At 44.1% G+C, this 20,827-nt stretch overlaps 2 protein-coding genes across 4 annotated transcripts; one reads left to right on the top strand and one right to left on the bottom strand.

The window, feature by feature from the left end:
• Nucleotides 1–581: 581 nt before the first annotated feature.
• rnf41l (ring finger protein 41, like) lies at nt 582–5,797 on the top strand. Of its 2 annotated transcripts, XM_080470689.1 has the most exons (8): nt 582–634; nt 742–992; nt 1,088–1,294; nt 1,384–1,523; nt 2,799–2,825; nt 3,296–3,458; nt 3,551–3,671; nt 4,857–5,785. In XM_080470689.1, exons 3-8 carry the CDS (start codon nt 1,089–1,091, stop codon nt 5,232–5,234), a joined length of 1,035 nt encoding a protein of 344 aa, XP_080326815.1. In that variant the 5' UTR covers nt 582–634; nt 742–992; nt 1,088; the 3' UTR covers nt 5,235–5,785. The 2 variants fall into 2 exon arrangements, with proteins under 2 accessions (XP_080326815.1, XP_080326816.1); XM_080470690.1 differs by lacking the exon at nt 2,799–2,825 and having other exon boundaries at nt 4,857–5,797.
• Nucleotides 5,798–6,390: 593 nt separating this feature from the next.
• Nucleotides 6,391–20,573, bottom strand: virma (vir like m6A methyltransferase associated). Of its 2 annotated transcripts, none has more exons than XM_080472378.1 (27): nt 20,486–20,573; nt 19,943–20,055; nt 18,284–18,370; nt 16,952–17,000; nt 16,717–16,879; nt 16,470–16,589; nt 15,462–15,707; nt 14,184–14,914; nt 13,772–13,909; nt 13,452–13,678; nt 12,827–13,354; nt 12,573–12,727; nt 12,409–12,491; nt 11,456–11,549; nt 10,985–11,373; nt 10,748–10,903; nt 10,025–10,260; nt 9,685–9,934; nt 9,371–9,588; nt 9,132–9,264; nt 8,846–8,983; nt 8,598–8,752; nt 8,268–8,364; nt 7,896–8,062; nt 7,467–7,816; nt 6,875–7,021; nt 6,391–6,793 (listed from the first exon to the last, which is right to left on the bottom strand). In XM_080472378.1, the coding sequence occupies exons 1-27, from the start codon at nt 20,549–20,551 to the stop codon at nt 6,576–6,578; spliced, it is 5,454 nt and encodes a 1,817-aa protein (XP_080328504.1). In that variant the 5' UTR covers nt 20,552–20,573; the 3' UTR covers nt 6,391–6,575. The 2 variants fall into 2 exon arrangements, with proteins under 2 accessions (XP_080328504.1, XP_080328505.1); XM_080472379.1 differs by having other exon boundaries at nt 15,492–15,707.
• Nucleotides 20,574–20,827: the final 254 nt, after the last annotated feature.

Raw genomic sequence — 20,827 nt, 5'->3', positions numbered from 1 at the left:
CGAGTAAATGTTTTCAGATTGCATGTGAGGTTATATCTGCCTGCTCTTGAATATGTCTATTAAACAGTCCTAGAATGCCACTTTCCACTTCTCTTTTAGTCAAAGGTGCATGTGCATTTTGTTTAATAAAACTATTTGCTTGGTGTATACACTGCTGTTTTTAGATAATGTCAAAAATAAGTAAAAAAAAAAAAGTGTGGAAAATCTTATTTCTGGGTTAAGAAGCAGCTTTCTTTTCCAGCAAATTGAAGTAATAAACGATAAAACATGTCCTGCATCTCTGTAAAAGACTCGCATAAAGAAGAAAATCAAAAACTTTTACCTACACTTCTAACTATGGAACGGATTATTTTGATATCGCTCAATGCCAAAATAATCCATCCCAGCGGAGACCAGTATCATAAATCCAAGTATTTGGTGTGCTCTTTGATTTTTAAACTCTAGTGTTTTTGTGCTATCTGATGTTGTGTCATCTGTAATCCAATCACGGAGGGAGAGAGTGTAATCCATGATAATCCCACATTCAGAGAGAGAGAGCGAGAGAAACCTAGGATAGGGCTGGTCATTAAGAGAGACTAAACAGTTTCAGGACAGCGGTAATCTCTGAAGGCTATGTCACAGCACAGCTTTAATGGTTAGGTAGTCAGAGAATGACACTGCTGCAGAATTTGTTCCTTTTTGACTATTTCTTTTGCTGTAATTCTGCCCTCGCCTCTGATCTGATGTGATCTCATCTGACAGCTGCCTGCCTGTATCCTGAGCCCGTGTTGTCACGGATACCTCTCCACAGAGACGCTCCCCCGGAGGCAGGGGAGGGCACTATTAGAGAGGAGACCCTCGCCTTGATGGAGCCGGGAGAGTGCACCAGGAGGGGAGAACAAGTGTAGCTGGGAAACAAGAGGGAAGGTCACCTGTGGAGGAGCAAGTGGACCCCAAATCTGCAGAAGAGAAGAGTCACGAACACTTGGATGAAGTGAAAATAGACTCTTAAGGTAGGAATAATCTAGAAAATGTATTCTATGGGACTTTACTTCTCAACTTTCACCGTCATGTGTTGTGTGACTTGTGTGTCATGTGTGGTTGGTAGGATGGGCTACGATCTGGAGAGGTTTGTGGGCTACGTGAACGAGGGTCTGCTGTGCTGTGTGTGCCGGGACGTGTTGGAGCGCCCCCTCCAGGCACCCTGTGAACACGCCTTCTGCAGCTCCTGCATCAGCAGCTGGCTGCTCCATCACCACTCCTGTCCTGAGGACAGACTGCCTCTGGACGTGGGCAGTCTCAAACCTCTGTACAGGTCTGTGCACAGTTTTACTGATGTTCACCAGCACTGTGAACACATAGTCTGAATCCATTTCTGTGTTTGTTTTAAATATTTGCTGGCAGGTACATGCGTAACGACCTGAACCGTCTGCAGATTCGTTGTGTGAATGCAGAGCAGGGCTGTGAGGTGGTTTGCCTCCTGGAGAGCCTGCACACACACGAGGACGAGTGTGAGTTTGCCTTCGTATCGTGCTCGAACACAGGTATGACAGCCGGACACGAGCAGAACACTTCCTTGTCTCACGTCATTGGTTGTTTACAGAACAATACAAAACATTCGGATAGTGAAGAAAACAATATGATATTCAATATGGAAGTATACAATATGAAACAGAAGCATTGGAGGAAGCATTATGACTCCATTCGATACCATACGATGCAAAGTGAACAATGCAATGACACAATAGTGAAATCTGGACATGACGAAATAATGTCCGAGTTATAACAACGGGCTCACTGTGGTTGATCCACAACATTCAAAAAACCAAAACTTTGCCGGAGGGGAACTTCTATAGCCCATTTTATAGATAAACTACAGAACGTATAATTTGAATTATTTGCAGTACATTAAAATAGTAAATTTAAAACGGACTTATTTGGGATTTCAGTCATTTATATACAATTGCATCTGCACACGTCAGTTTGTTTGGCTTCTCTTAACCAACTGACTCACTCGTGAATTATTCTCCCCATTTAGTTTTATGGAATTTCTCAGGATGTTTGTGTCTTGTATGCGTGTACACATGAACATTTATTCACAGGTTTGTACTGTATGTTTGCAAATTACTGTTTAATGCTTTGTGCTTTTGTGGCGCACTTTGACTTGCAAAGGTGCTGTATCAAGAAAGGCTGATACCCGATCAATATTAGATGAGTGAACTTAAAGCTTTGTGATGTATGACCATCGTCACCTGTCAGACGCACTGAAACACAGGAACGAAACAGTCCATTTAAAAAAAGAAAAAAAAAAGAATCGTTTGCACTTCGGTTCGCTCGACCTGCGCGATGTCTCGTTTCCCACTAACAGAAGAGGACGTGCACCTGCGGGGTTTTCAATTAAAGTTATCCATGTGAATCTGTGTGATGCAAATGTAACATGAGGCCGTTGTGTGGCTGAGCAGCAGGTGGCTGTTTTGTCGTCACGACGACGGTACCCGCTGAACGGGTGGCCTCATGGGACCCTCGGCCCTCGTACTGAGAGCGTTCAGGGTCAACTTTCCATCACTCTTTAATGAGCACTTTACTTCAAACCCCTGAATGTATACACACATACTGTGCACCATGAGGATGTGTGTTTGAGCTCACTGTGTGTGTCTGTGTGTGTGTGTGTGTGTGTGTGTGTGTGTGTGTGTGTGTGTGTGTGTGTGTGTGTGTGTGTGTGTGTGTGTGTGTGTGTGTGTGTGTGTGTGTGTGTGTGTGTGTGTGTGTGTGTGTGTGTGTGTGTGTGTGTGTGTGTGTGTGTGACCTGTTATTGGCAGGTGGAGAGTACATGTGTTACCGCTGTGGTAGGTAAAGAGACAGAATGTGAGCATGCAGTGTGTTTCTTTTCATTTTTTTTTTTTGCTGTGCTGAAAACTACAGTCACTAATCACGTCTGATGGGTCTGCTGTCGTCTGATTGCTGTGATTTGGGAACAATTTTACAGAATTAAAGTCAAAATGAGGCATTCATACAAATCATCATCAATTCATCCCACCTATTGGTTTGGTTCTGTTTTCGTCCATTATGGAAATAGAATGACGTTTGTGTTAAAATAAAGTTTTATGTTGCTGAATTTGGGATTGACCAATTGCTTATATGCTTTCATGTTGATTGAGTGACTGTTTTTGCTGCCTGCTCTTGAACAAGTGTTTGCTAAAATGCAACTTCCTAGTTGGCCGTATAGTTCTATTCTTCATACATCTCATTTGTTTAAAGGCATGTGTGTGATAATAAATAAATAATAACAATACTGTGATGTGATGTTCCTTCTCAGGATGTCCCATTCAGGTGGAGAGGCGGGGTCTGGAGGCTCACCTGTCAGAGTGTAACTTCCGCAGCAGAGAGTGTCCAAACGGCTGCGGTCACACTCTCCTCTCCATCGAACAGTCGCAGCACAACTGCGTGGCGGAGCTGCGCGTCGAGGTGGAGACGCTCCGGTGAGTCCGTCTGCCTCAGCAGGGAGTTCCCAGTTGGCGCTGTCGCTCGTCACCCCGGGGGGATCTCTGTATGTTCTCTGTGTTTGCTGCAGGGCGGAGATGCTGTGCAAAATGGACGAGGTGAGACGAGAGATGGAGTCCCGGCTGGACTCACAGAGGAGACACATGGTGCAGAAGGAGTCGCAACTGAAGAACGAGGTGGAGGAGCTCAAGGTGACGAGTCGGCCTCACTCTGTGTGTGTGTGTGTGTGTGTGTGTGTGTGTGTGTGTGTGTGTGTGTGTGTGTGTGTGTGTGTGTGTGTGTGTGTGCTTCTGATACTGTAGACATGACACTGAAGCGCAGGTCTGACGTGTTGTAGTCATTGTAAATTCGTACGTCTCCTCTGTCGCATCTCTTTGCAAGTTTCTATTGAGTCTTTTCATACGAACACTGCGACTGGCTTGACTTAAGATTTTGCAAAACAGCATTGAGGCAACAGGTGCATCATGAAAATAAGAAAGTCACTGGCAGTTGATTGTTTTGTTGGATATTTCTACACTCAAAACACAAAGTGAAAAAAAAAAAATTGATTTAATTGTGATAGTTTTGGCCTCTGGTTAAAAAAAATGGGGAAACATCTGAGTTGATGGGAAAAACATTTTATTTTGAGCTACTGTATTTGTTTTTTATTTCCATGACTTATAAGCTAAAAACATATGTATACACACACACACACACACACACACACACACACACACACACACACACACACACACACACACACACACACACACTGAAAGGCATTTAGCCACTTTCAGGTTCCTACAACTTAAAATAATTTATAATCAGGAAATTTAAGAACCAGGAAGGTATAAAGTTTGTAAAAGTCAAGTTCAGTGAAGGATCTCTTCACATTTAATCACCTAATACCCAAATGCTTCAAGTTCAGATAGAAATCTGTCAATTACTAAATGTTTTTTTTTAATTCATGTCAGGTAATATTGTGACCAGGATGGAAATAACAAATTACAAATACTTACATTAGTGAAATTAAATACTTTGAAATACTCTCATGATTATATTTTACAATGATGTAGTTTTACTCATACTGTAGTGCAGTACACAGCCATTAAACTGCTTCTTTACTCGTAGAAGTTGCTACTGATGACAGATATATTTATGAAAATCCTACTTTATGTCTATATTTGTTATAGTGTCATTTTTTATACACAATATTTAAGCAACGTGCTTTAATTGTAAATATCTTAAGGATTTGAATGAAGTTAATACTATTTGCGGTGAGTATTTTTCAATAACAGTACTTTTACCTGATTCAAGTATGATTTAATCCGTGTAACTGCAGTTGCTCTAGACTTTCATCCATCTTTCCCACCTCTGCTTGCGTCTCCTCTGCGCAGGCTCAGTTGTCCCGGGTGATGTGTGACATGCGTGCCCTGCTCGGAGCGGAGCGGCTGAGGAGGCAGGAGCTGGCCGAGGCGGAGCTGGAGAAGCGAGAGCTGCTGGAGCTGCTCAGAGACCTGCAGCCCACCAGGATGCAGCCCCCTGCTGAGCCGGCGGCCCGGGACCAGCAGCATCAGGGAGAGCAGCAGGGGTCCGGCAGGGACCTGCAGCAGAGGGAAGCTTCTTTACACGCCTCCTGTCTGTCTCTGCACTCGGCTCAGGCTGCACACGCGCCTCCTTCGCCCCAGCTTGCAGAGGGGGTGCGTAAAGGGGGCACCCGGAGTTTGACATTGGACTGCATCAAGAGGAAAAGCCGAGAGGTGACGGTCATCTAGATGCACCAGGGCTGGATACGAGCAACGAGTGTCAGAACTGAAATCTTCAGTTTTTTCATGTTGCTTATTTTTGCACAAACACTTTGGATTTTTGAACAATGGAATTCAGACACTTCTGGGTTGTTGTTATTTTTTGGGCAATTTTTGAAAAACTTTATGAATGGACTGAGCTCTAAAAGCAGTTTTGTGTGTGTAATTAGTCCCAGATTGGAAAAGTCCCATGTGAAACAGTTTTCATTTTGTAGGCTCAGCTCATTTCTTTAACCGGAGCAGCTCATTAATAAAAAAGTTGACATTGTTTGCGTTAAAAAAAAAAGAATTCTGGACTTAATGACCATTTTGTTAAAAGTTCTAATCTCACAGCTTGTCCTACAAAACATTTATATTAACATTATCTTTAATTTTAGTCTTCCTTTAAATATTTACTAACACATTGTGGAAATTTTACAAGTTTGTTCCTTCAAGATATTTAAATACAAGTGAAGAATATTTGTTCATCTTTGCAATTTTTGCTTTACATTGTTTCCTTAAACAAATAAATCATTAAATCTAAATTCTTACTTTGATTACCTTGTTGCTGCAGCAGGTACGTCTACAGACCACAACTACGATCATCTAATTTCAGTCAGGTTTGAACATTACGCACTCCACTGAGGTAGAAAGTCAAACAAATTCAATCTTGATTAAAATGAATGGTACATTTTAAAATAGACATGCTGCCATTTGCAGTCGATGCAGATGTACAACATGTCAACATCCAAGGTGTTACTATATCATTTTAGATTTTCAAGATAAAAATAATCACTGCCTTCAGTAGGAGCAAGAGAAGCTTTGCCAAAACAAAAGGGTGAAAATACATCCCTGAAACACTGCATTCAGTGTCATTAACTTGTCATAATTAGTTTGGAAGAAACACAAAAAAGCACAAGATCCCAAAACACAGTGATTTAACTGAAAATGGCTTGAAGCACTTTTAATGTTGTGTATTCTTTCCCTTGAGTGGCACCGATTGGAAATACCTAAAGTTAAAAATTTTAAATGACTAAATAAGGAGAATAAGCCATTAGAATAAAAGTAACCAGCTGAAAACCAGTAATAGGAGGTAACATCCTGCGTAAGTTCCTTTTTTATTTGAACATTCAAAAACGAAGGTGTAAACTCAGTCCCAATCTCCTTTATTCTCCGTACACAAGTCATCATAACAAAAACAAAACATCAACACAGTCTGTACGTCATTGTGACTACGTCATACTTCCATGTTTCCATGGAGACAGCATATATGTAATATCCTGATTGGTCCATTTGTAGCCATTGGAGGCTGCAGTCATTTCCCAGGTGAGTTTACCTGGTGAAGGAGCGAACGTGTCTGCCCCTCCCGCCTCCGCTCCCACCCCCGCCGCTGAACTTGCTCCCCTGAGATCCTCTACCCCCGCCTCCTCCCCCGACCCCCCCGCCACCTCCCCCGGCACTGCCGGCACCGCCTCCCCCGCTGAGCCAGGACAGGCCCGTGCCTCCCCGGCCCCGGGGTGCCCGGTCCCGTGGAGCCAGCCGATACGCACCTGGACAAGGAAACACAAAAAGCATATTTTTAGGTTTGGATCAGACAAACGCCAGGAAATAAACGTGTGTGTTCAACATACCTGCGGCGGGTTGACGGGAGGGCAGAGGTCCTCGTGTGAAGTTGCTCTGGCCTCCGCGGGGTTCGCTGTACGTTCCTCTGTGAGTGACGGCAGGAACTTGGCTGCTCCATGAAGAACCGCGGCCTCCTTCTCGCCGAGGGTAGTTCGCTGCACAATGAAATGAAAGGATTTTGTCACCCTCTGCTGGTCAACTGAAGGCTTCTCGCTGTGCTTAAATACAAACTGGAGGCTTGGTTTAAAAAGTTCACAATCACTGACTTACAACCACATTCACACCTTCAGTATCAAAAGAAAACCCACACATGAGGAGAACATGCAAACTCCACGACCTTCTCTATGGGGCAGGAGCATTAATCACCATGCGGGGAATTGCTCAAGGAGCTAACAGTGGGAATTGAACCCGCGAATGTCCAATTACAACCTTGCTTATCTAAATTCTAGTCCACCACTGACCACTGACCCACAAGGGAATCTTAAATTTAAAAACATGGGAAAGTTTTCCTGTAGTTAAATCAAATTCAATATATTTGATTTGTACACTTCAACTTTTTTTGTTTTGTTGGAGTGGTCCAAACAAATTTTTTGTACTCACCCGACAGCAGTACACCTTTTGGCTGTGGAGGGGTGAAGAAACGGGTCTGGCTGTGGAAAGTTGCTCTGCCCCGGTTGCCAGTAAACAGTCCTCTGGTGGGGGGTTTGGGGGCGCTCTTGGGGGGGCGCTTCGGGGGCAAAAGCCCAAGAGGAGTCGCAATGTCTTTAAACTCCGCTGCAACAAAGTCGTCCACATGCATGCTGGGAGGACGAGAAGTGTTTTGTTTGCGCTGTCGGAAAATGTCATGGGGTCGGCAAAGGTTCTGTCCAAACCCTCCCCGGCCGCCGCGGCCACGAGGGACCGCCATGATGTGGGCTCTCTTCGCGGGCTCGATGTAGCCAGAATTCCCGCTGTAAAGACGAGCGCGATACGAAACTCAGCAAACAAGACTTCACAATTAGACGTGTGAAAAGCAAACAATGTGATTACCTTGATGTGATGAAGGTCTCGTGCTTGTGTTTGCCCAGGCGGAAACCTTTCGGAGCCTTGGTGTGACCCGGAGAGGACGGCTCGGACAGGAAGGAGCGCTCAAGCTCTGCCTTCAGGTCCAGTTCTGGACAGCACTCCTGAGCCAAACCCACCAGATCCACTTTCACCTGTCGCACAGGGAACCGGCCACAGGGGTTCACAGTCAGGTCGCTCTGAACCAGTTTATCGTGTACAGACGTAGACAAAAAGCTTTGGGCAGAAACTAAGTATTTATTTGATTTTATAAATGGGGAAAAAAATTTAAGGATTATCACACAACCAGGATAATTCTGGAAGATGTATGTGTGTATAGGCATACATACAACCACTTACCATATCAAGATCTCCTTCTATGTCATCAGTCTGGAAAGGTGAGAACCACAAAGCCTTGAGCTGCTCATCCAGAGCTTCTGACAAAATGAACACTGTCCTAGAGGGAAAAAAACCAAAGCAGTAACAGGTTTATCAGGCGGTTTGATTATTCTTGTGAGTCATTTCTGTTCATGTGAAACTGGTTTAGCTGTAGCTTCATTTTCATTAAAAGCTGCAAAAGCAGCCATTATGGTTGCACCAAGTTGTTAATTATTTAATTTCTTTTTTTCCCCTCCAGTGGGAAGTACAATGGAAGTTATCAAAATGGACACAGGAAACTCTTTGTCAAACCTGTGATTAAACTGTGCTGCAAGTGTCTCGGGTGCAGGGAGAGTGGGCTCAGTATCAGTGGGCGGGGGCGAGTCTGTGGCCGTTTCAAGCGTCTGCCTCAGAACGATCACATTCTCCAACATAGTTTCCAGTGAATCATCTTCTTTACATAGTTTCTGAAGTGATACACAAGCACACAGAGTTAAACACCAAGAGAGCAGAAAACTCTGAGTACGGGAAGAAAACAAAAAAAAGTGCGTCTCTTATACCGTGAGCTGTTTTTCTAAAGCTGGTAGTGGATGCGTGTCTGACTCCTCCCACTGCAGCAGAGCCTTCATCTCTGAGCCCGACAGCAAACGAGGAGTGAAGGCAGACTCTTCGCTGGGCCCTTGGCCCTCGTCGGTACACTGGATGAAAGAAAAGACAAACTCAAGAGTCAAGCTGAAGTGCAGGCCTGCTTTAACACATACTGTCGTGTTTATTTGTTTTGAGACACTCTTGTACATGAAGCGCTAATAGACTGAACAGAATAAATAGTAATCTGAAAGTACTCACCATTGTCTCTGTGTTGAGTATCTGCCTGAGAAAGTCGAGCAGAGCTGAAATCAGAACTGCTGAGTCTTTATTGAAAGAAAACACCAGTCTCTTCAAAAGAGCAGAGAGTCCTGCACTGTGTTTTTTCAGAGCACTGAAACAAATAGAAAAAGCAACCAGGATCTTAGTTAAAAAAAATACTATCAAGACAGAGATGGAAGAAGGGGGCAGTGATGAGCCGACAGTGAAGGAGAATTTACACTTTGAGATGATATAGTCCGTAGTCGTGCTCTGTGAGGAATGTTACGGTCCTGATGCAGGTGAGGAGGAGCTGGACGCTGCTGTCTGCAGTTCCTAAAACCTCCAACAGGGAACTACACACCGATGACATCATGTCTCGCCCTGGAAGTGCATTGGCAAGTTGCTCAGCTTCTGACACACAGCTCTCACCAGGCGAGGACACCACCAGAGAAATGTCCTGATGAAGACAATAAAGTAGAAACATTAGGCCTTTTTTTCTCCCTGCAAGGAGTTGATAAGTTGCTGGGTTTTTTTTTTTGTTGTTGTTCCCAACCTGGTCACACAGTGACTGTAATATTGTTCCCACGAGTTCACTGCTTTGTTGCTGTTGTAAGGTGTGCTCAGCCGGAGTAACCAACAGAGAAAGAAGGAGGGGAAACAGATCGGCCAGTTGTTCATCTCCAGAAACCGACCCAGACAGCAGGTGCAGCACTGCACTCTTACAAGCTCTCTGAGATACCAGAGTGTCCAACAGAGAAAGCAGCCGCAAGGCCTGGGCCCAGCACACGCTTTTACCCTCCGCCCTGCAGTGAGAAGATTATATGTGCTTAAAGCGCGACTGAATTGGAGAGCATAAAAGCTGTGGTGGTGATGGACGTGTGTTCTGTACTTACGGCTGCAGCTCCTCAAGCAGCATCTCCAACAGGCTCTTCATGATGAGTAGGGCAGTGGGTGAGGAAAGGTCTGCCAGTTGAACACACACTCGCCTCAGCATGGCTAAAAGGGGAGGGCAGCTGGTGGCGCACACACTCCTCAAAGCCTCAGAGAACACCTTCCACTGCGCACGAATGTGCATGCTCCAGAGCTTCCTTGTGTTTAAGGCGACTGCCACATCTTGGACTGATATCACCTAGGGGAGGAGACAGTCTCTCAATGTTTAGGCTGTGGGAACAGTGAAAGTCAACACTGGTGTCATGGCTCATTTCTTCAATTTACTGAGGCCATCAGTATCCTGAGGAGTGGGTATGAATCTATTAAAGCAATTCTGATGGAATTTGATTGAAATATGAATTTAATGCATGAGTGGATGTATACTTGCCAACGGGTTTTTTATTCTACACACACTGGGAAGAATACTTGCTGCTCTTTTGATTTCTATGAATACATTTGTGAAAGTGAACTCTAAAACAAAATACATTAGAAGTGTGTGCATCAAACTCTGCATTATTGTTCTGGAAGTTAAGAAAGTTCTGTTGCATAATAGACATCACAAAAGCAATCAAGATTTTTTGACATCTTGGTTAGATGGTAAAACTGCAGAATATACACAAGGACAGCATCATCAAAAGTGTGTGTTCTTCAGATTTGGGTCTGATTAAAGAAGTGGCCGACATTACCTGAGTGCTCTGCATTGGCAGTGGGAGAGGCAGGAGCTCGGACAGCAATGTGAGGCCCGAGAAGACGCCCTCAGGGGCTTTGAGCAGCGCGCTCAAAACCTCTTTCAGCATCAGAGACCACGTATTGCTGGCCAGAGTTTCTTCTGTATGAGTCACCTGCAGCAGACACAGGGAAAATGACCAATCATATTTCTACGTAAAGCGATCACCGCAACACTCTGAGGGATTCACACACACCTCTTCACTGACGCCCTGTGTAAAGGTGAGCAGCACATCCACGATGAGTGCCTGCACTCTGGTCTCCTCGCCGTCCAGGCGTCCAGACGCAGGGATGGAGCACACGATCATGTGGAGTGTTACCAACACATTTGCTACACGAGTGTCCCTGAATTGGAAAGCTCCGCCGCGGAGCAGCTCTGTCAGCATGGTGCGCAGCAGCCTGAGGGTGCTGATACAGATACTGAGGATCATGCAGCGCTGCTGCGTAGGACCCATGTGTCCGTGAACACGCCATGGCTGCAGTAGCACGCTGCACAACTTTTGCAGGACGCGCACACACGTATCCAGACCTTCCCCAGAGAAGAGCTGGACAGCTGCAAGGCTCCACTTTAGATCCCTCTGCTGACCTGCAGAGGCGGTGAGAGAAAAATGTGCTTAATTTCATGTGTTGCATTTAATTATTTCCTAAATTGTGTTTGCCGCATTTACCTTCCACAGCAGGAGGCGGGCAGGCGATGTGGCAGAGGATCCTCAGAGCAGTCACCAAACCAGTTCCCTCAGCAGTGAGTACATTTTCCACATTCTGAAGTCGATAGAAGACCACATTCAGAGTGATGTACAGCAACTTATTTGCATATAGCCTTGACTGAATTTTGATGCAGTGTCAGTATACGCTGGAGCAGTTCAGACTCGTCAGCGAGGCTGCACATTCTAGAAGATTGTTTTTCTGATAGCCTCAAGGTCCAGGAATAGATCAGGCTGTGAAGCTGAGTGTGTGACCTACAAATACTTCACATTTTTTAAAATTTGAGTGGCGATGAGAGTTGTATTTTTATGAGCGTTTTAGAGTTATGAGACGCCATGTAAACTGGGCTGGCTGTTTTATTTGTATTCTTTCAAACAAATTTGCATTTCTTACCTCCTTACATTTTAAAACATTGGCAACTTGTCATTATATATGTGTAATTTCACAGTGTTCCAAAATCATAACATTTTTTAAGAGATCAGACAATGCAGACTCCTTTTCCACTTCAGGAACAAATGTCATGTAGTTTATGTTCACAAGGGCAAAAAGTAAACAATGCATCTACTTTTACCATATTTGACATGCAGCCACATGTCTTTTTTTAGTGTTTTTCCTTTCAGTTCATGTTCTTCTTTGATAATATTATATTACTAGAAGAGTGGAGGGTATGCGATATCTGATCTCATCACTGAAAGAGTTAACACACATCCTGAATGAGCTGTCAGAGACAAATCTATCACTGCTGTCTAGTCTTCGAAAAATGAACAAATGTAGAACTTCCTAAAAGTAAATCTGCAGTGACTATGGATGGCTCCAGGAAAGCCAGGACGACGAAATAAATTAAATTCAAAATAAACAAACATTACGAAAAGCTGCTGCACTTCAGCAGGAAATTTGTTGAGTAAAGGATCTACACCTGCTTGATGAAGTCGATGAGGGTGGGACTGCTTCCAATTTCAAAGCGAAGTTTCTCTAGGGGCTCCAACCATTTACAGAGCTCTGAGGAGAAAAAATTAAAGTCTGTCAGATATACAAAGCTCAAGGATAAAGAACATGAATGTGAAATTAAGAGATATTCACCTTGTAACTTGGCATTTGTATCATCTGCCTTTGCCAAGGTGAGCAGTGGAGCAGCATATTGTTCCATCATCCGCAATTCATTAGAAGTCTGCACCACCAATAAAACCAGCATACAGGCATAGTTATACGTCACTGCTTTGCGAGCCTTGGCCTCACTAAAAAAAAAAAGGGGGGGGGTAAAAAGAAAAGCAAGTGAAATAACACTGGATTCAAAGCAGTAAAAAGAAGCATGTAGGATGAAAAGCCAGTCGTACTCCTGTCCTTCCTTGCTGTGGTGCTGGAGCAGGGTCACCAGACATGACAAGTTGTTCTCCTGGCTGAAAACGTGGGCGACGGCACTACGGCCAGTCTGCGTAAATGTCATCAAGTAGATTGCGTGTAGCATTGCCAGGACCTCTGCAATGTCACCCTCCTCTAGTCCTGCGCCGCCCTCTCCTCCGGCAGCCACATGGCTCATAAGTTCTGAGACGCCCTGCAGCGCGTGCAGTGCCTGCATCAGCCAAACGCCGAAGCCTTCTTCACCAAACCCGGGTCCCGTGAGTCCTCCCTCTCCTCGGGTGAATGTGCTCTCTTCCCCCTCGGAATCTGCCATCGATGCCAATACGCGCAGCAGCAGGTTGGTGGGAGTGGGCTGCGCGAGGAGGAAGAGCAGACCTGACTGCGTGACCGAAAGGAAGCGCAGAAGCTCTCGAACGGCTTGGGTGACACCGAGATGACCCGCGGCGGCTGCCGCCGACAACACCACTGTTGAGCTCTCCAGGAAACGACACGCATGCATATACCTGAAAAGTGAAGATTCGATCAATGCACCAGAACTTTATAAAAACTTATTTGAACTAGGACAAAGTGAGATATGTGGCCGTATGTCTGAATGTGTACCGATACAGCGTCGGGTATGGGTTGTCCCTCTCCTGTGGTCCTGTTATCCTGGAGGTAGTGGGGAAAGCTTTCCCAGGAGGCTGCACCATGCAGTGAGGGGCTGTTTCTAACAGGTGATGTAGCTCTTCCAAAGCCTCAGCCATCCTATCGAGCTCCCCCTCACTGACGGGGGAGGAGCTTAGTGACAATTCCTCTTCCATCGGGCATTCGGCATCCTCCATCTCCTCCTGTGGGGGTGACAGTCCGCCACGGTTACAAAAAAATAAATAATTAAAGCTGCCAGTCCATAGAGTGTGTGGTGCTTAGGTGGCTGACTTTACCTGCTGGGGCTCACTCCATGCTGCTGCCGTGTGCTGCAGGTCAATGAGGACCTCGTACATGTGGCTCTTCTGTAAGATGGCATTTGCAGCTGTGATGACCCTCACTGTTTCTTCTCGCAGGAACAGCTGGACTAGACGCTGTAGGGCACATACAGTGTCTGATCAGAATGAGGCAAAGGAATCATGACATATTTTACCTCCTTTGTGTTTTTTGTTGTTTTTGTTAATGTTATCTGTTCTTGCAAAGGATGGAAATCAGTCCCTATTTGCTGAGCTCCAGCATTAATAACAGTTTTAGATTCACACATAATGTACTTTCAAGCCGTTGTTATGTCAGATTAGTGAAAACTGTGTTTAGATCAAAATGCGGAGACAAAAAGTGCAAAAAAAAGATTGTGTGTTGCTTGGCTACCTGATAACCACTTTTCTCTGAGTCTCCTGAATGTAGAAAAGCCTCCACCCCAGCAGGAGCGCTGATCAGAGCATCCAGCGCTTTCAGGATACTCAGCTTCAGTGTGGAGGAGACATGGTCTCTATGGAGCAGCTCCAGCAGTGTACTCAGAGCCCCATCACGCAGCAACACTGTGAGGCTCTGTGGACATTCTGCCAAGTACGATGCGAGCTTGGCTCCAGCTTTTAGCTGTCTGAGGTTTAGGGCAATGGGCTGCTTGAGTGCAACATCCATGCTGAGAGCCTGAAGGGTCCATTTTACTAAAACTCTTAGAGGCTCCTCTATTTCTCCCTCTCCTTGTTTAATCAAATGAGCCAGCCCTTTTGTAAGTAGTCCGGGTGCCTCCTCCAGAGCAGTGACCCAGTGAGCGTCCCTGTCATCACCAATACTAGAGAGCAGTTCTTTCAGCTGAGAAACAGCCTCAGCCTCGTCTCCACATGGCGCTCCTTCGGTCCCACCAGCATCCCGGGGTTCCTCCACACTGGCCTTCTCAAACTGGGTGTCAAAGCGAGTCTTGTATGGAGGAGTGAAGTAAAGAAGGGGTCTGAGTTCTCGTTCGTATGGGTCATACTGGACAGGTGGCACAGACGCAAGATCCTCAGGAGTGTAGTCCATGTCAAACGAGGGCAGATTGAAGCCGCCATTACCCAGGTCGTCCTCATCACTAGAAATCTGCTCATAACCGTCATCACCTAAAGGAACAAAAAAAGGGGGAAGGGGGGATTCCAAAATTAATCAACAGTGAACTTTTTTTTTAAAATTACATGAGCACAATCTGTTTAAAAATATATGTATGAAGATGAGTGAGAATGTGGAGGCCAGCGAAAGCTACATAGTCCTTTTCTCGCACGCAGATACACACACTCACAAACCTCCCAGATGGCAGCATCACTCCAAACATGCAGGGTTAGTTTGGCATGCATGATGTGACTACGGCACACACTCAGCCATGGCTGCGGGGAGGCATCACGTCGACCTCAGCATGACAGCTTATGAAGGTTACTCATAAGCTTTCAGAGTTGACCCGGGCTGCGAGCTGAGAGTTTGCAGCATCCAGTGGTCGGAGATGGACGCAGCATGCCAGAGCACACACTCTCTCCAACGGTCACTCAGTCCCAAATGGACCCCCTCCCCCCTCTGGGGATTCTCTGAATGTTGCTGCTCGTAACTGAGGGGTTCAGGGCTGAGTGTCCATTTGGGATTGCAGTCTATCCTACTCTCACACAAGGACTCCCCTACCTTCCTCCATCTCCTCTTCCTCGTCCTCACCCTCCTCTTCTTCCTCCTCCTCCTCTTCTTCCAGCACACTGCCCTCGGTCCGCGCATCCTCTTCCTCCTCCGGCTCGTCCTCTTCCTCCTCTTCTTCGGCCTCGTCCTCTTGCTCGGCGTCTGAGTACGTTTCGTCAGCTGGCAGCGACCTTTCAGGTGACACGGCCTCCAGGTAGTCGTCACGGCCCTCACTCGGCTCATCTTTAACCACTCCCACTGTGGATTTTAACACACATCGATGGCACACAGTCCTGTCAACAAACACTCGAGGCACGTCTAAATGTGCAAACTTAGGAGTTATCTCCGGATCACACTCCGCACTATTCATCACGAGACAATGCGTGCTTAAGAGTGTTTTTCAATTCTCCATGTTTCAATGCTGAAAATCAGTAAAGAAAACATTCAGTTGTAACATGTATTTTTTGTGATCAAGATAACTTTCACATTACTAATATAGTTAGTATGCTAAAATAGAAACAAGACAAACATCATTCATTATGCAGTGAAAAAATTACAATAGTAAAAAAAAAAACTATTTCTCACTTGACAGAGAGACTGATGTGATGATCAAATTACCAAATAAAACTCATTGTGTTAATATATTGTCATAAAAATTCACAATTTAAAAAAAAACTGTTTCATTCTCCAAAATCTCTAAATGTAATTCTTATTTTTTTCAGGCACTAAAAAGTAATTTTCCAACTAGACTGTCACTGTTATGTGGTTTATTAGTCTTAGGCAGCACAATTACAACAACAGGTATATTAAAAAGGGGAAGATATAAAATGTTCCAGTAGGATTTCTTTTGAACTGATAAAACATTCATTCGAGTGACTGGATGAGTTACACTCGAACACAGATACAACTCTGCCTTCACACTTGTTGGTGTGAATAGTGTTACAGATCTTTGGGAAGCTCAGCCCGGAACAGCACCCCTGTAGTATTTATAGAGTCTACAAACAGATTTTAAGTGCTCACCTGTCATTTGAACCTGCTCTTCATCATCGTCGTCTGGGGGTGGAGGTCCAGGCGGAGTTCGAGGCCCTCTGGGTGCTGGCCTGGGCGGGCTGCCATTGTACTGGTCATCTTTCTCCCATTCTTATGAAAGTAAATAAAAGCAGCGAAACCGTTAGACGCCATAAGAAAATCAGAGAGTATCCTTGCTTGTGACTTTCAGAGATTAGCTATGAACCAATCTGGTTAGTTTCACCATGATGCTGCCCACCTTGTTTAACGATCCTCTTGAGCCCACTGGGCTGCTGTGGCGGTGGGGGCGGAGGAGGTGGAGGAGAGTCGTGGTCATGGCCGTGTGATCGCTCCGCTGTCCCGTAAACGGCGATCGTCAGAGTGGTGTACCAGCCACGCAGGACCAGGCCATCTGTGTTCACCTGCAGACAGATTTATTTAAGCACAATACTGCAGAAAGAAAAGAGCGCAGATGATGGTGACGGACCACTTACTTTTCCACTGGGTCTGAACACAATGGTCTTGTTCTCATCATATTCCAGGCTGAGGACGAGAAAAAAAAAAAGGACAAATTAAAATCGAGGTAGAAATATGAAATGCTGCTTAACCTCAATGTGTTTTATTCATCATCCCTACTGTTTATAGAGCAGGTTGTCTTGAAACCCCAAAGATTATTTTTCTTTTTAAAAGTACACTTGGTGTATTAAGTCCTGCAGATTGTTGGTAAGATCAGTTTCAATGAGCTAAATTTTGTGTGAGCTGATGTAAAGCATTCTTCATTTCACTGGTGGATTGCCACCTAGTTTGTTATATGGTCAATATATTCTGTGTGCATTATTGTCCCATTCCTGTGTGTGCACAATAATTTGTGGTTACTTTAAACACATTGACTATAAACCTTGGTTTACTTAAAAACTCTCTAGTCAGTCTTTGGTCGGATTAGTCCCAGCAGGGGTTTTTAATCTCACTTTAAATAACCATGAGATAATGTGCTCCTATCAAGCCATTGTCATTACCTGGGGTATCACACCCAGCTGAACTTGATAAACATGCCAACATATCCCATCCAATGCTCTATTTTTTTCCCCCTTTTTAAACTGTTTTCTCTTTAAGTGAGTCACTTTACATTTAAAATGTGCAAGATTTATAACAATGAAAAGTTTTAAAAAAATTATTTGTAACATTTTGAAAAGTCATCCACTCCATTCCAGTCACATAAGTCAGATTTTCATAAAAAACAAAGTAACAAAGAGGAATCATGGTTTATAAATACAATTTTTGTCAAATTTGATTTTAATAACTTATTTCCCTGACAACGAGAGTTGTTTTAAAGGGAACCATGCAGGTCACATAAAGCCAACAGCTTTCCCGGCAGAGCTATAATAACCTGGGTGTGACATATTTACAGTTCTCAATGCCTCCTTCACCATTGGCACTTCTGAACAAAAGTCTGTGGTCTGCTGCTACTGTGTACACCTCTGTGATTATGACGTTAGGATGAAGACGCTTGACTTTAACGTTCCGGTTCATTTCACAGAGACTTCTACATTTCTGTGTCACTTAACATCAGCATAGTAGGGGTGGGGTTTCCGGAGAGACAAGTTAGCCGGCTTGGGAACAAAGAGACATGAATATGGGTGGGAGCAAGCCAGGTCTATCAGAACAGGGGTGTGATGCTTCCATGACTGGTTCTACTGGTGAAACACACTTCAGCAGATTAGGCATTTTTGAGACATGACAAGCAAATGCAAGGACACAGGCTGAGAAACAATGCTTGTATGATGACAGAGAAAAAAAAGAGTGGCGAGAATAAAAACATATCAGACCTGCCCAGTCTGTGGAAGGCAGGGCAGTTGGGTTTGGTGACATTATTGAAGAACAGCTCCAACTGGAAGGCATGAGGTGAAGTCTCCCTGGAAACACAAACAATCAGGAGTCAGCTTCTATACTCTAACTTAAAGATTGACATTTGTTATAGGGAATAACTAGTGGCCTCTTTATTAAAAACACCTGCCAAATATTACATTGTGTGTTAATTTTTTACTCATCAAAACCTGTAATGTTTGGTTTTATGCATCCAAATTCACTGACACTGATCTAATATGTAACATCGATACTTAACTTGAACTAGAACATACTACCAGCTATTTTTCTCCTCATTGTGCATACGAGTGATTGTCAGACAACAGTGAGACTACTGTTCTTCAACACGACGCTTAGAAACATAATTGGATTAAATCAACAAACAGCTGATCAATGTAAAAATAAGAGGTAAACTTAATGTCAGCAGTGAAACCATCAACAGTTTCTCCAGAGATTTACTATTAATACCCTTCATCATCACATTAAAACATGTAAATTCATAAACATGCCCAGTTAGTAGATTAAGCACTAGATCCATTCATTAAAGTAAATTACATCACACATAGCTAAACAGGCTCAGAGAGAATCGGGACACACTCATGCAGCTCAGGTGTCAAGCTCAGTCACTTTCTCATTCACACACACATCTCCGGTACCTTCAACAAACATTAACAATACATCAAGTGTAACGGCAGTGAGCCTGTCTTAGGTGGTAACCAATCCCACTTTTACTCACTCCGGCATAATTCTGACAGCTGCTATCTACTGATAAAGACATAAAATGTGACTCAGTTTGCACCTGGCATGAAAATGTGCCTGTTAGATTATGTCTGTCTTTAACTTTACTGTAAATATGTGGCTCTAGAGTGCAAAGTGACGTCAATTCAACGAGCTCAAGGTTCAACAGACCTCCATATGTTGTGGGAGTCGCCTAAAAACAATACATGAAAAGTTTTTAGTTTTTTATACAAAGGTGGTATCTGTAAAACCTCATCATTATGTTTAATTCAATTCTAATGTAGGAAAAGTATCGTCTATAACAAATAAACTTTAAAAAGACCACTTCGTTGAAGTTCTTCATTTCTGTCACATCCAGAGCCACAATTTTGTGGATGCTAGATCACTGTTGACCTTTTAATTTTACTTTTTGACAGTGGGCTATGGCAAATGTTAGTCAAATATGCACTATTGCTTTTGCATGAAATTATAGAAATGTTATGCAATGATGTATGTGGGGTCTATTTGTGTGTCGTCCCTATCAGGCTGACTGATAACAGGCTTGCTTCAAAGTGTATGGAGTGCTTGGGAGTAAAAAACTAAACAACAACCGTGCTGACGCATTTGGTAAACCCTATATCGCTTTGTATAACATTAGGACAAACACATTGTCAGACATTAACAAGTAAGTGGATGGTCCGTCATGAATGAAATAGACACATAACATCTGTTGTGAACTAGTTGAGTAACAATGAATACGCTGTCTGATTATAAATGTCAGTGTGAGTTATAAAGCAGGTCTGGTTCATCCAAGTATGTACAAGTATGTTCAATACGCAATCATCTGCGTGGTGCAAAGCTATCTTGCTGCATGTATGTGCTGCGCGTGTTGAACTTGTTCTCACCCAAACGCTCTGCTGTCGGGCAGGTTGCTGTGCGCTTTGATCCCCGGGGGAATCACACGCACCTCTGTGATCAGCACCCCGCATGGGAAACGCACCACATCCACATTGGTTAACTGAAAACAAAAAGACGCGGATAATTAGCACCAATCACCAGATCTGTCCGCGCTGTTTAGAGTCCACGGCGAGGTGAACCCAGGTGAGCGAGGACTACAAAGTTAGCGTTAGCAACCTGGCTAAGTAGCAAACAAACCGCCGAGGAGTGCATTATTAAGCAGCTGCGTGAGGTTTTTCGGGGGTACAAGCTGAATTGCGTTTAATGCAGGCTTCGTAGAGAACCGTGAGTAGAATCACGAGAGCCTGTGTGGAACTATAACACAATAACTTCAATATAACACAGCCGCTAACGTTAGCCAAGTATGCGCCGTTAGCTCTGAAGTTAAGCATCATTCTCCAAAATCTCACGAATGCAATTAATATGGATTTTCAGCTCAGTGAGCCCTGCATTCAATGTGAGAGAGTGTGTAGGGGCATGAGAAACATTACCTCTGCACTCTGGTGCTTAAACGTATCTATAAAAAGAAGCTCGGTTGAAGTATCCGCCGCCATCATCCACGGCTGTCAGTCCGGGCGGAAGCAGACGTTCAGGAGCAACGATCCCTTCCGGTTTACAAAAAACAAACGCGTGTGTAAATAGAAATAAAATTGATTTTATGTATAGAAATATAAATAAAGCTTTTCTTTCTTTCTTTCTTTCTTTCTTTCTTTCTTTCTTTCTTTGGCTCTTTTTTCCACTTAAAACATTAATTTCATATTAGTTCGGTAGTTTGTTACCTTGCTCTACAAAACATTTGTTTTGCTTAGCTTGGTTTGCCTATGTTAATCACT

The sequence above is a fragment of the Lipophrys pholis genome (genome assembly GCF_963383615.2).
Source record: "Lipophrys pholis genome assembly, chromosome: 9".
NCBI lineage: Eukaryota > Metazoa > Chordata > Actinopteri > Blenniiformes > Blenniidae > Lipophrys > Lipophrys pholis.
This window is presented reverse-complemented; position numbering and strand designations above follow the sequence as displayed.